Genomic DNA, 13,066 nt, shown 5'->3' with positions numbered 1-13,066 from the left:
GTAAGATGACCCAAAAACAAAATTCCAGAGCCCATAAACTGACTAATGAATCCTTAGTATCTTTTAATGGCCAATAGGGCTTGGTAATAATTAAAAAATGTTTTTTTCAAATCGTTTGCTTTCTCAATTGGCCTTTTTTAAAGGGACCTAAGCTAATTTTTAGTATTTTTTTTATTTTATTCAGTTCTTTTAAGTTTTAGGTCCCTGACTTCAAGGGTTAACATTTCAAAAGGAAGTACTAAAGGACTGTTTTTATACAATAAGAGTCTATTTAACAAACAAAAAAGGAAGCCAAAAAGAAAAAATAAACTATAAGAATATTTAAAATGCTATTTAAAAACATAAAATAGTCTAATATCAGCCAGTAATTTTAACGAAAAATTCAAAATTGTTGAAGGGCAAAACAATAGTAGGATCGTGTCTTCGCTAGGGCAGGCTGGTGAGTCTGCTATGCCGGGATCGTGTCTCCGCTATGCCTCCTAACATTTTAGAGTGACCGTTTAATAACTATTTTCGGCATATCGATAGTTCAATCGCGAGCGAGGTCACACTGCAGAGCAGTACTAAAATCGACGTTAACATTTCTGATCAATTAAACTATAGAAAAACCCGGCCGTAGATCGCACACTGACCGTACCGCCCTTGCCACGCCCACAGCCGCCCACGCCGCCACGCCCCCTGGCGCGGGTCACATCGATAGAGAGCCTCTGCGCGCGTGTGTGTGTGCCCAAGGAGAGGAAGAAGACGAAGAAGAAAAAAAAACAGGCAGGCGAAAAGCGATAAGAAACGGAATACACTGGAAGAAAAACTGCGATAAGGAAACGGGGGCAAGCGGATATTGCCAAGATTCTGGGATGGACTAGTGGGCACCGGCCGGATCTTGAGCTCAGCGAACAGTGGAATTAGCAGGGACTAGGATCTGGATCAGGAACCGCGACGGGGCCGGGGACAGGAACAGGGAGACACAACAGCCATGTCCTCCGCCGTGAACATACAGATCGTCTCCATGCCGAATCTGGCCAAGATCGAGAGCTTCCTGAAGGATGTCAGCTACCGGGAGACGATCGAGTACAGTGCCAATTTCAACACGCGCCTGTGCATCGAGCGTCGCCTCCGGCTGCCCTTCCTCGATCCGCAGACGGGCGTCGCCCAGAACCACTCGCAGCTGTTCCTGGACAAGCGCCAGCGGATGCCCGGCTTCCGGCAGGGCCAGATCTACACGTATCCGGCGGCCCGCTGGCGGAAGAGCCGCCGCCAATACTTGAGCAAGATGTACAGGTGAGGATTCCCGTGGACATAGTGGGTTTCAGCTAGGATTCAATGTATTTCGATGATAATTTCTTATATTTGGTTGTCAAATTACCCAAGGAATGGGTAAACACGGGTATTCCGTTCATAACATGGGTTATATCACCCAAAAATCTGTTTTATTTACGGCTACGAACATAATATATAGAGGATTTCTGGCGGATTGGGGTCCAAATCCTAGTTATAAAGATGAAATACTATTTGTAATTGTTATTTTTAATAATTGAGTTTGATTCCGGGTAGTCTAAAGTTGTTTTTTATATAGTAGTTTCTGTTTATCCATCATTAAGATGAGCTCCTTGACTACCCATATTTATATCAACTCTTCCCCACCAACAGTCGCTTTCCGGAGCGTCCCTTCCAGGCGCTACGCAAGGAGCACGAGGCTCTGGTGGCCAGCGGTGTGAACATGGGTCTGAGCAGCCTGCCCAGCGGCGTGGGACCCCTGCCCGGCAGCAATAGCTTGGCCAGCAGCTCCTCCCTGACGCTCAACATGCTCACTGGCGGCGGAGCAACGCCTGCGGTTCTGGGTTCCCTGCACAGCGACACTGCCCACGATTTCAATGGGGCCTTCAGCATGGAGGAGTCCAGCTCACTGGGTGCCGCCGGCGGTGATACATCCGACAGCAAGGACAGCCAACAGCAGCAGCATCAGCAACAACAGCATCAGCACCAGCAGCAGGCCGTCAAGGAGGATCAGCTGCCCAAGGAGTGGTTCTACGATGACATAGACATGAACGATGTGGACTCGCTGGAGGAGCCCAAGTCGCCGGCGGACGATGAGTACGATTACGATCCGCGCTACGGGAACAAGAAGCGGCGCAAGCGACGGCCAGGAAAGCGAGGTGGCGACTCCGCTGGCGGTGGCGGTGGAGGCGGCACCGGTGGTGGTGGCAACTCCGGCGGCAGCTCCAGCTCAAGGAGACGCAGTGCAGCGGTCAGATCGCGTATCACCACAACGGATGCGGCGCTGGACGCCTCGCTGGAGGCCATCGAGTCCGGTGAGAGTGTGCCGGGCAGCAATGGCGGCCCAGTCGCCGGCGTTGGCATCCTAAGCGGCAGTCTGGGAGCCGGTTTGGCAGGTGTGTCCGCGGCCGGTGGCGTTGGAGGCGGAGGTGGTGGAGGAGGATCAGGAGCCTCGGCCAACAGCCGACGATCCCGGGGAACGGGGGGAACACGCGGCCGGCGACGAACCAAGGGACCAGGCGGCGCCGTTGGAGCTGCCTGCGATCCGTCGAGTCCCGGCATGGTCATCGAGCCGCCATCCTTCGAGAGTGCCGCTGCCGCGGTGGGCGTGGTCGAGGACGCGAACGCCCATCTGCGCAACTATCGGAAGTATCTGTAACCGCTCTTTCAACAACCAATTCGTCGTGTAATCAATCAATCCCCTGTTTTCGAATTGTTTTCCCTCGCCTATCGACCGTTTACCTATTCGCATATAATTTAAAGTTACTCTATGGACCTTAGTTGACCAGCGACAAAAGAAAAGAAACGAAAATTAAAAACAAGAAAGAAAAGAAAAGAATCAAATCACCATTGTGGACCAGGAACAGAAACAGGATAAGGATCAGGATCACGATCAGAACCGCGCACCAGGCCGTAGCCAATACAATTCCAATGTTTCGCCTCTTTTAACTTTATGTTCCCATAGCCAATTGATTGTTGTTTTTTGAAATACCAATGGACAGACGAACTTCCCTGCCAGAAAACTCGACCAGAAATGGGTTTACAAAAAGATCTTTTACAACTTTAGGTCTGTGAAACCTATAAGTTATGTAAACCCTTGCCATTTTTCTATAGAGAAGTTCGCCCGTCCATATATAATTATATTGTACATTTTATATATGAGTGTACAGGCATTATACATATATATTTACATGCATTATATTAGCGACTCTACTTAAGGCCAGTCAACCTTTTCGACTGGCTCTCCACCTAATCGCAATCTCTCGGTTTCTGTTGCTGCATGTTCTTTGAAAACTATTTTCTCTATTATCTCTCAACCTCCCCCATATAATTATATTCAATTTTTTTATTTAACCAAAAGTTTAGTTAAAAAAGGAGACAATTCAAATTGTAATCTATTTAGGCAAGTGGTAGGGTATCTCTAGCATATAGAAGAAGCTAAAAACAATTTCGTAAAACCAAAATTTTTTCTCTAGAATCATAATTCTTAAGCTGAGCTGATGAAACGAAAAACAAATTTTAACAAACTGAGGAAAGGATAAAATAAAAAAACAAAAATCAAAAAAAAAAAAAGAAGTTATGTACATTTTGGAAGAATCAAAGTCCACAAAATTTTAATAAATGAGAGGCAAAAATCAGACAAAAACTAAAACCCACAAGAGGAGGCAAAAAAAAAAATGGAAATAGGTTTCTAAGATGTTTTAATATATTTTGTAATAACAATTGTGCAAGTGTTTTTTTTCTTGTAGTTCGGATACCCATGAAAAACCAACCAGCAAAGGCAACAAGTAGTCTCAATGAGCGGTTCCTCGAGAGGATTTGCCGCTCATCGATCATAAGGCTCTATTGCTGGTGGGATTTCTCGTTGGCAACTACTTTCGGCGCTTGGGAGCGCTTGAAGATTCATCTGTGGAGGATCTGGTGGTTCGCTTGCGTTTCTGACTGCTTTGGGGCTGGTCTTCATCGATTTCTGGCTGGGATTTGGCCGTCTTTGTGGGCTTCTTCTGGACTTTCGGCTGTCTCTTCGTTTGGGGTGACTCCTGGGGTGGTTTGGATTCCTTTGAAGGATCCTCCAATGGATCTTTGGATTCCTTTGATAGATCCTCCGATGGTTCCTTGCATTTCTGCTCTTCCTGGGATTCAGTTGGCTGCTCCTTCTTGGTCTCTGGCTTCTTTTGGGATCCAGAAGGCCTGTTATCCTCTGACTCCTGCTCCTTTGACTCTTGCTCGACACCCAGAATCCCCCTGATCCGATCGTACACCTCCTCCACAGTGGGAAACTTAAGAGCACGTGGTGGCCCCCGCTTTAGACCCGACCAAAGTGGCACCAGTTCCTGTTTCCCCAAACCCGGGCGCAAATCCAACTCGAAGGCGCCGCGCCTTGGTGCTCCGGACGCATTCAGCCGGAGCTGAAGTTGGTGGAGACCACGTTCCCGCAGGCCGGCGTGCAGATCCTCCGCCCGGCGACGAAAGACTCGTCATGATCGGCAGTGCTCCACGTAGAGCACTGGTTTGTTGGCATCCAGCTCTTCGGCCACATCCTCCCGAGCGGTTGGCTCCTGGCAAGGGTTGATGGAATTGTCAGATAATTGGTAATATACAATAAAAATAAATTACCACTGCTTTTTTGGTCCGTTTCGGTGGCATGTTAGTTTCCAATTTTTAAGTAAATTGCGCGCTTTTATTTACAGTGTTACCAGATGCTGGAATGTTGTTTACCCCCTTAACAACATTCATACATACATGCCCGATAAGTACTTAACCTTTCCGCCAGAGGGCGCCACCCAGGCAACTTAAACGTTTGAGGAATACCCCATCTCTAGAAACTATCACTTATCGATTACTATGATTTGCAAATTGCAAGGGCGCGCCACCAAGGCAATTTTAAAAAGTTTGAGGAATACCCCAACTATCAAAAACCCATCTCTAGAAACTATCACTTATCGATTACTATGATTTGCAAATTGCAAGGGAAGCCAACGCGCGCCATTTTCTAAATTAAATATAAGACAAACTTAATTAGGCACTCTTAGCTTTTAATTTTATCCAAGATGTCGCACTACATGCCACGTCGCACCAGCGAGTTCCGCGGCAATGCGCTGGAGGAGCGAGGCCCTGCCGAGAAGCGACAAACCAGGTGAGTGATCCTCGGGCAGCGAAAGGAATCAGAAAGATTGAGACCAAGTTTATCCTTTAACCAGGGCCACAAAGCGCAGCGCAGCCTCACACACTCCCTCCTCCAGCCAGGTGGTTCCTCCCAGAAGGTGGGTACACTCCCCATACGATAATCCACCAATAATGCCTCACTGTAATCCTCTCCAGACCCTCTGCATCGCGTCTGCCGCAGCCGCTGAACCTGGAGCGTGATCGCTTAATGAGTGTGACGCCCAAGCATGGCCCACGACCTTTGTCCACCGCCACGCGTGGGTCGCAGAACCTGGAGCGCGATGGGCCCACCCAAATGACAGTGACACCCAAGCATGGCCACCGACCGGCGCCCTTCACCGCTGAACGCCCCGTTGCCCCGCACTCGGACAAGAAATGGGTGGCGGAGCGGGCTCAGCAGATACTCGGCTATCTGCAGGACATCAATGAAAGCATGGCCACCACTTTGCCCATCTCAGATTTGTTTAATCGCCCCGGCGGACTGCGGCACATGACCATCAAACAGTTCGTTGCCATACTCAACTTCCTGTTCCATCACATCTGGCGGAACAAGGTGACCGTGGGTCAGAACCACGTCGAGGATATCACAAGTGCCATGCAAAAGCTGCAGTATCCCTATCAGGTGAAGATTCTATAGTCCTTTCTATAATCCTTGACCAATAACTATATCTTAACTCTTAGGTGAACAAATCCTGGCTGGTTTCGCCAACCACATCGCATTCCTTTGGCCATGTCATCGTGCTGCTGGACTTTCTCATGGACTTTGTGCCCTCCTCGGATGAGACGGGTATAGAATTTCCCTTCATGGAGACCACCGAGCAGCCCAGTTCGTATTTGAACAGCGTGCATTGCGAAACAATGGCCACCATGACCACCACCACCACCCAGATGCAGGCCGTACAGCTGGACGCGGAGGTCAACGCTCTGCTCTTCGCCGAGGCCAGCAAATGCATTGTCCTGTGGGATCAGGAGCTCAGCGAGGAGGAGGCCAAGCTGCAGGCGGAGACCAGAGATCAGTTGATAGGCAAAAAGTGTGATTTGCCCGATCGACAGGCGCTGGACCAAGTGATCGACGATCTGAGGGTGAAGTTGCAGCATTTGGACGATAAGCTGCAGCATCCCAGCGATGGCACTAAGCCGGAGAAACTCGAGCATCTCACCAAGGAGCAGAATCTGCTCGCCCAACAGTTGGCCGACAGCCAAGAAGAGCTGAAGCAGCAGCTGATCCTCTGCGATAAGCTAGCCGCTCAGGCCGAGGAAAAGCAGGCTAATCTCCGTCAACAAATGAAGTACGAGCATCGCCTGGAGCAGGCGGTCAACAACCAAAAGTACACGGCTCAGCAACTGAATACCCTCCAAATGGAGAGCAACGATGTGGAGAACTACTCGAAGGCCTATGAGCGCCAGGTGAAGGAGGTGTCCGACCTGGAGCTCCACCAGCAGGTTGTGCTATCGCGGGCCAAGCAAAAGCTGTTGGACTGCGTTGAGAGCTTCAACTCGCGTGCCCGCCACCTGAGCTTGGACCCGGCAATAAGCGGCCTAATGAAGGGCGGCCGTGATCAGCAGTTTGACCTTACGCTGCCGTTTAATCCCGAGCGGGAGGACATCTCCAAACGGATTCAGTGCCTGGACCTGCTGGGCAATCTTCTCCAGCAGCAGGGTCAACAGAATGTCGAGCGGCGTCAGATGCTGGATCAGCAGGTGGACAAGATAAAATGCGACTCCCTGAAATTGGACACAGAAGTTGCCAACTTGGAGTCCCGCCTACAGGCACAAAAGCATCGCCTGGACAAAATGGAGGCGGGCTATCGCACCAAGCGCGACATGATGGTACAGCACAAGCAGCAGTTGGCCGAGGATCAGTGTGATCAGATCGCCCGTCTGGGTGAACTGGAGAAGCGGCAGAAGGAGGCGGAGGAGAAGATCCAGGCGATCGTGCAGAAAAACGAAGATCTACTGGCCGGCGCCGAGTCGTTTCAGGAGGAGGACCACAAGACACGCAATGCCCATCTCGACGATTGCGAGCTGAAGCTGGCCGAAGCCGAGAAGGAGCTGCAGGCCCTGAACTCCAAGCTCACCGTGAGCCAGGCCCAACTGGAGGAGGCCGAGCAGAAGATGTACTCCAATCCGCTGCCCTCCTTTGAGCCCGTCTTGGAGGCCTTTAAGAAGCGCTGAGCCAGTGCTTTTTGTTTTTATTTTAAATTTTGGAATGTGTTTAAGCTCAGATAGAAGTTTAAGCGAGTGGTGTTACTCCATTATGGATATTTGGTTGTAACCTTTATTTGAAGTATTGTTATTGAGTATGTATTTATTGAAGTGTTGAAGCGAATGAAGTGTTTTTATTTTGAATAAATCCCTAAGAACAATAATATCACTGCATTAATTCATTTATTGGCAGTGGTGCTCCTTGGGTTTATAAGCTAGGATGGAAGTTATCCATTTATTTGGCAATTTACATATATGTATATTTTTGATCAGCATTGATCAGCTCACTGAACTTAAATTAAAAGCTATAAATTTAAGACTTTCCCAACCAAAGCTATGAATATGAACAATTATTTTAACCTATAGTCTAAGGCAGCCATAGAAAAATGCGATTTAAATACGCCAAATTGTCCGGTATTCTTAGGAATTTGGAAAGTGTAAACGTTGACGACCTAAAACTTTGCAAATCCCTAATTTTAATCAAAAATCTACACGTATCAGACGTTTATATAGCATAGCTGTTCGATTAAAACATGACTAATTTCGTTATACTTTAATAAACCTTGATGTTTTCATATTTTTGCATTCGTTAAATTTGCTAGGACTGAGATTATGGCTAGGCCAAGATTAAAAAGTTAAAAAAAACAAATATTTCATTTTTATAATAATTTATTAAATGTAATATGTATGTATTATTTATTACGAGCCAATCTTAAAACTGAGAAATAAGCCAAATTTGTATCTACATATATGTATGGTCAGCTACCTTTAGAAAAAAACCCAGACTATTTATTCTCAGGTCGCTGTAGCTTGATTTCGCACCACCAGCGATTCAAGAAGTGCCCCAATTCGACACAAAACCCCCAAAAGGCATCATATTTCAATAGAACACTAAGAATTCTCCCCCAATCGGGCACCCAAAATATGGATAATAAAAATCTGCTATTTCTTAGAGTATTCTTAGAATAACTATACGTATATAATTACAATTGGGGGCTGGTTGGGGGATACATATGTGCATGTGCGTGCTTGGGTAAGTCTTGGCTCGATTTCTGTTAGTGTTATATATATATGTCTGCATCCGAGGCGATGCTAAAATGCTTTGCAAGTAAACAATGCTTATCACACAAACGCCAGTGCTGAGGGTCTCGTCTCCAGCTCCGTGGGCACAATAGGATGAACGGTCGCGACTACAGGCTAAGTAACTAGGACTACAGAGTGTTGTGGTGGTGGAGAGCTCGGTTGGCACTTGAATGGCGGTGCTAGGAGTCGGAATCCAGGCGGCTACCAGCTAATGGCTACTGGCTGCTCCGTTTGATCCGCTCGACGTGCAGGTCGTAGAGCATCTTGTTCTTTTCGTAGTAAAATGGATTCTGGTCGGCACCCAGTTCGGGATTGTACTCGTAACCGGCTGCATCGGGGCCACCAGGGCCACCTGGGCCACCTCCAGGGGCACCAGCTGCTGCTCCTCCTCCTCCTCCTCCTGGCAGGGGCGGAATACTGCAGCTGCTGCTGCTGCTGCTATTCCCGTCGTCGTAGTTCAGGTGCAGGTTGTTGATGCGCTTCGAGAGGGGCGTCGATTCGCAGGGCAGATCGTCCTCCCGGCTGCGCTTCCTGTGGGGGGGATTGAAAGGATTGGAAGTGGTGAGAATGGTGTTCCTTGTGCCTGGCCTGGGCTGGCCTGGTCCCTGATCTGACCGACTAACCGTGTCTTCAAAAATCCAGCCATTCCGATTCCGGGGCCAGCGAATTGGTTCTTCCTTTTCTTGGATTCGATTGACTTATTGTTTTGTTCTCTCTATTCTCGCCAGCCTTGCCGAGCGAGTATCGATAGTATCGATGTATCGATAATAATTAGTATTTCAGCACTGTCAGGGGCTTTTATATACTTAATAAAACTAGTATTTATCAGTATTTCGCTTTAACATTCGCCGTACTTTAAAACAAATTTATATTAACAAAACATAAAAACTAAGTTTATGTAGAAGTTAAAGATGTGGAATTGCAATTTTTTGTTGTAAACAATTATTCGCTATTTTTATTCATTTTATTTCAAATGTATTTTTTTTATCTAGGCATATAAATGCTACATAATTTAATTGAAAATAATAGATACCATTTACCAGTGATTCTTTTTTTATTCTGCAAGTCGGCATAGCTTTTTAAATCTATACTAGCTTCGAAGTGGCAAATCAGAAGTATATTAATACATAATACCTCAAGAACAAACTCTGCAAGCCGGTTGTGGATACTGCGACACTTTCTACTCATTTGCGTTAATCATTTAGTTACTTATATTTTTTAATTTTTATTTGACAATACAAATTTATATCGTGGAATATCCAGTAATATCCAAACTTGTAATAAAAATAATAGAACTTGCTCATATACCGTAGATAATGTTGTAATATCTGTAAAAAAAAATATACCATTTACAAATGACACTGGTTATTCGCTGTCCCATTGTTTTCTTCTCTCCACATTCTATTCTACAACTTCGATCTATAGCGATCTATAGATATATATCCCGTCAATAGCTTCAAAAAATACCAAAAATACCAGCTCCGCAAGCCGGTTGGGGGCACTGGCGCCAGGTGGCAACGCCGCGCTAGTCACTCGCACGCAAACAGCTCGCTGGAGAGAGAGAACACGAACACACAAAAGGAAATAGTAGTTTTCCGTACGTACGAATACGAATACGAATCGAATCGAGCCCAGCCCAGAAAAGCGGAAAACTCGGTACGGACTCGCCAGCGGTTGCAAACTTCCATAAACTGTAAGTAGAAAATGTGCCTGAACGCGCGGGGCACAAAGAACGGTGACAAATCTAAGAATTACCCAGTGAAAAGTGAATGAAAACGGAGCGAAATGTCGATGACGGGCCTGCCTGTATGTGTGTGTGTGTGTGTGTGTGTGGGTCGTACGCCAGTGTGCGTGTGTGATAAATAATTGGTTCCGAATTTCATTAGTTTTTAGCCTGCAAAAGGCCATTATTATCTGGCCATAACTGCTAATTACGAAGCAAAACAAGTAAACAATGGCAGCTGACTGGACGGCCGATCCCGTGATCAAATAAATAAGCACAAATAATAGTAATAGTGCAGTAAAAACTGCATTTCTCGAGCAAGTGAACACGCACTGCACACGCACACTAGTGCAGGCCGCCCTACTCGCTGTGCGTGTGTGTGTCCAATCAGAATTTTCTGATGCCCGTCCGGCTTATCTGTGTGCGCATTTGCTTTCCGTTCTTTTCGTTCTTTCTTCGGCTTGAGTCATCGAATCGGTCTGCCCAGATATGTGGGCTGCTCCGCATAGAACAGATAATAGATAATAGATAAGGGGGGCCTGCGGCATACGGTCACACTGAAAGGAGTAGGAGCAGGATAGGACATGACCGCACCCCAGTCCGGCAACCCCGTTCGCAGCCGTTTCTCACTTTCATTTCATTTCTGCTCTGTTCTGGACTATCTAAGTATCTAAGACTAACCCCCAATTGACTTGAATCCACAGGAGTCATTAGCCAGCCCCTCTGCACAACAACATGCAAACCATCAAGTGCGTGGTCGTCGGCGACGGAGCCGTGGGCAAGACCTGCCTGCTCATCTCGTACACAACCAACAAGTTCCCCTCGGAATATGTGCCCACGGTCTTTGACAACTATGCGGTCACGGTGATGATCGGCGGCGAGCCCTACACACTGGGCCTGTTCGATACGGCCGGCCAGGAGGATTACGATCGACTGCGTCCGCTCTCCTATCCGCAGACGGATGTCTTCCTTGTCTGCTTCTCGGTGGTCAGTCCCAGTTCCTTTGAGAATGTCAAGGAGAAGGTGAGGTTTGCCTATATTTAATGGTTTCCATAAGACTAATCCTTGGTTTCTACCCCTCCTCAGTGGGTGCCCGAGATCACACACCATTGCCAAAAGACACCGTTCCTGCTGGTGGGCACACAGATCGATTTGCGCGACGAGACCAGCACTCTGGAGAAGCTGGCCAAGAACAAGCAGAAGCCCATCACCATGGAGCAGGGCGAGAAGCTGGCCAAGGAGCTGAAGGCCGTCAAGTATGTGGAGTGCTCGGCCTTGACACAGAAGGGCCTGAAAAATGTATTCGACGAGGCCATACTGGCCGCCCTGGAGCCGCCAGAGCCGACAAAGAAAAGGAAGTGCAAATTCTTATAATTCCTCAACGCCCCCCCTCCCTCCCCACCACACCCAGCCCCAACACGATGATGTATCCCTTTCATTCTGGCTTTCTACTATCGCAATGACTCCTTACCAGCCTCCAAAAAGAAAAAAATGTCGAGAAGCGTTCAATATATATACGAATATATATATGTGTTGATTTATGTTATTCTGCAATCGTTTCTCCCGGAGCGCCCAGTCCAGCCCAGTACTCCAGAAGCCACTTTGCCTCCTCCATCTGTCTGTCTCTCTCTCTCTCTCTGTCTCCCTGTCTCCCTCTTTCTTCTTTCGTAGCCCCGAATCTGTGTCAGTAATGTCCGTGCTCCTCCTGCGGAGCCACAATTAGCCTGGTTTTTAATCGGATTTTATGATTTACCCACTGTCCCAGCCAACTGGGCAGTCGCTTTTAACTCGGGGACCGTCTTCCGCCCCTCAAAACTTCAACCCAATCCCAGCCAAGAGCCGAAAATCCAATCCCAGCCAATGCAACCCCGCCCAGCAGTTGAAATCAAAGCGAACAAACCGACTTCATTTCTGCTCGCATTCTTGTTTTTGGCGCAATCTTCTTATTAAGTAAAGAGAGAAAACACAATATCAATATAGCGAAAACAAATTATTTATATATATTTCTTTATATATATATACAAGAATTAAGGAGGAGACAACAAAATATAAAGTTATTATAAACAAAACACAATCCAGAACAAACAAAAGCAAAAAAAAAGGAACGGAGAAACCATGCAATTTTTGTTTTGCATCACTCGATAGGAACACTTGCAATCCAAGTCTATATAGTCCCAAGAGCAACGTGGAAAAATAAACAAAGTCGCAGTCGAGGATTATATGAAATATTTATGATTACTGATGGCGTAATGTTCAAACAACCGGAGGTAGGAGGGAATTCGCTAACATGCAAATATGAAAGTGAAGCTTATTATGTAATAAAAATAAGAGTATTGAAATATGATTAAAAATAAATTAAAAGAAAACTAGGCGTTGCATCCACAAACACATCTGAAATCTACAATCTATATAAAAATATATATATATATATATTTAAATATGTATAATCCATAAAGTATAACAATAAAACAAACCGCAACAGCAAGAAAAATTTGTATTGTAGTTCAGTAAAAACAACAAAGAAGATGAGAAAATACGAACTAATGCATTTTTTAATATTTTTATATGTATACATTATCAATTTTTACATTTTTTTTCTAGACCTTAGTGATTTAACATTATTGATTTCAGATAATATCTTATAATAAAACGAAATCCAAAACGAAACGATTATTTTCTGTATGAGCAAAGGAGGAAAAACAATTAGTTTGTGAAAGGGTAAACAATTTAGGAAATTCGTCAGCATTTCAAGCGAAACTTCGGATGTCTAAAATCGTATGCAAATGCGTTTTCAACATACAATCTTTATGTGACGAATATTTCAAGTAATTACTTTTTAAAGTTGGTAAGAGTAAGTGATAAAACACCAACTGAATCCAATGCTTATGTTAAAGC

The 13,066-nt window shown here is 46.1% G+C and overlaps 5 protein-coding genes across 6 annotated transcripts; 3 read left to right on the top strand and 2 right to left on the bottom strand.

Annotated features, from left to right (window-relative positions):
* Positions 1 to 532: 532 nt before the first annotated feature.
* Positions 533 to 2,816, top strand: LOC119556837 (uncharacterized transmembrane protein DDB_G0289901). Its single transcript, XM_037869306.1, has 2 exons — positions 533 to 1,278; positions 1,648 to 2,816. The coding sequence occupies exons 1-2, from the start codon at positions 974 to 976 to the stop codon at positions 2,651 to 2,653; spliced, it is 1,311 nt and encodes a 436-aa protein (XP_037725234.1). The 5' UTR covers positions 533 to 973; the 3' UTR covers positions 2,654 to 2,816.
* Positions 2,817 to 3,684: 868 nt separating this feature from the next.
* On the bottom strand, positions 3,685 to 4,716 carry LOC119556839 (selenoprotein BthD). Of its 2 annotated transcripts, none has more exons than XM_037869308.1 (2): positions 4,612 to 4,716; positions 3,685 to 4,553 (listed from the first exon to the last, which is right to left on the bottom strand). In XM_037869308.1, exons 1-2 carry the CDS (start codon positions 4,639 to 4,641, stop codon positions 3,867 to 3,869), a joined length of 717 nt encoding a protein of 238 aa, XP_037725236.1. In that variant the 5' UTR covers positions 4,642 to 4,716; the 3' UTR covers positions 3,685 to 3,866. The 2 variants fall into 2 exon arrangements, with proteins under 2 accessions (XP_037725236.1, XP_037725237.1); XM_037869309.1 differs by having other exon boundaries at positions 4,615 to 4,656.
* A 229-nt stretch (positions 4,717 to 4,945) lies between these two features.
* Positions 4,946 to 7,531, top strand: LOC119557448 (myosin-11-like). Its single transcript, XM_037870213.1, has 4 exons — positions 4,946 to 5,131; positions 5,196 to 5,258; positions 5,317 to 5,782; positions 5,842 to 7,531. Exons 1-4 carry the CDS (start codon positions 5,046 to 5,048, stop codon positions 7,333 to 7,335), a joined length of 2,109 nt encoding a protein of 702 aa, XP_037726141.1. The 5' UTR covers positions 4,946 to 5,045; the 3' UTR covers positions 7,336 to 7,531.
* Positions 7,532 to 8,016: 485 nt separating this feature from the next.
* LOC119557449 (WW domain-containing adapter protein with coiled-coil homolog) lies at positions 8,017 to 9,222 on the bottom strand. The gene is made up of 2 exons (XM_037870214.1): positions 9,072 to 9,222; positions 8,017 to 8,979 (listed from the first exon to the last, which is right to left on the bottom strand). Exons 1-2 carry the CDS (start codon positions 9,092 to 9,094, stop codon positions 8,664 to 8,666), a joined length of 339 nt encoding a protein of 112 aa, XP_037726142.1. The 5' UTR covers positions 9,095 to 9,222; the 3' UTR covers positions 8,017 to 8,663.
* A 763-nt stretch (positions 9,223 to 9,985) lies between these two features.
* Positions 9,986 to 12,711, top strand: LOC119556272 (cdc42 homolog). The gene is made up of 3 exons (XM_037868322.1): positions 9,986 to 10,141; positions 10,876 to 11,194; positions 11,258 to 12,711. The coding sequence occupies exons 2-3, from the start codon at positions 10,907 to 10,909 to the stop codon at positions 11,543 to 11,545; spliced, it is 576 nt and encodes a 191-aa protein (XP_037724250.1). The 5' UTR covers positions 9,986 to 10,141; positions 10,876 to 10,906; the 3' UTR covers positions 11,546 to 12,711.
* The last annotated feature ends 355 nt before the right edge of the window (positions 12,712 to 13,066 follow it).

Source organism: Drosophila subpulchrella, chromosome X, assembly GCF_014743375.2.
Source record: "Drosophila subpulchrella strain 33 F10 #4 breed RU33 chromosome X, RU_Dsub_v1.1 Primary Assembly, whole genome shotgun sequence".
Classification (NCBI taxonomy): Eukaryota; Metazoa; Arthropoda; class Insecta; order Diptera; family Drosophilidae; genus Drosophila; species Drosophila subpulchrella.
Note: the sequence above shows the minus strand (reverse complement) of the source record. Positions and strands in the feature narration are given on the sequence as shown.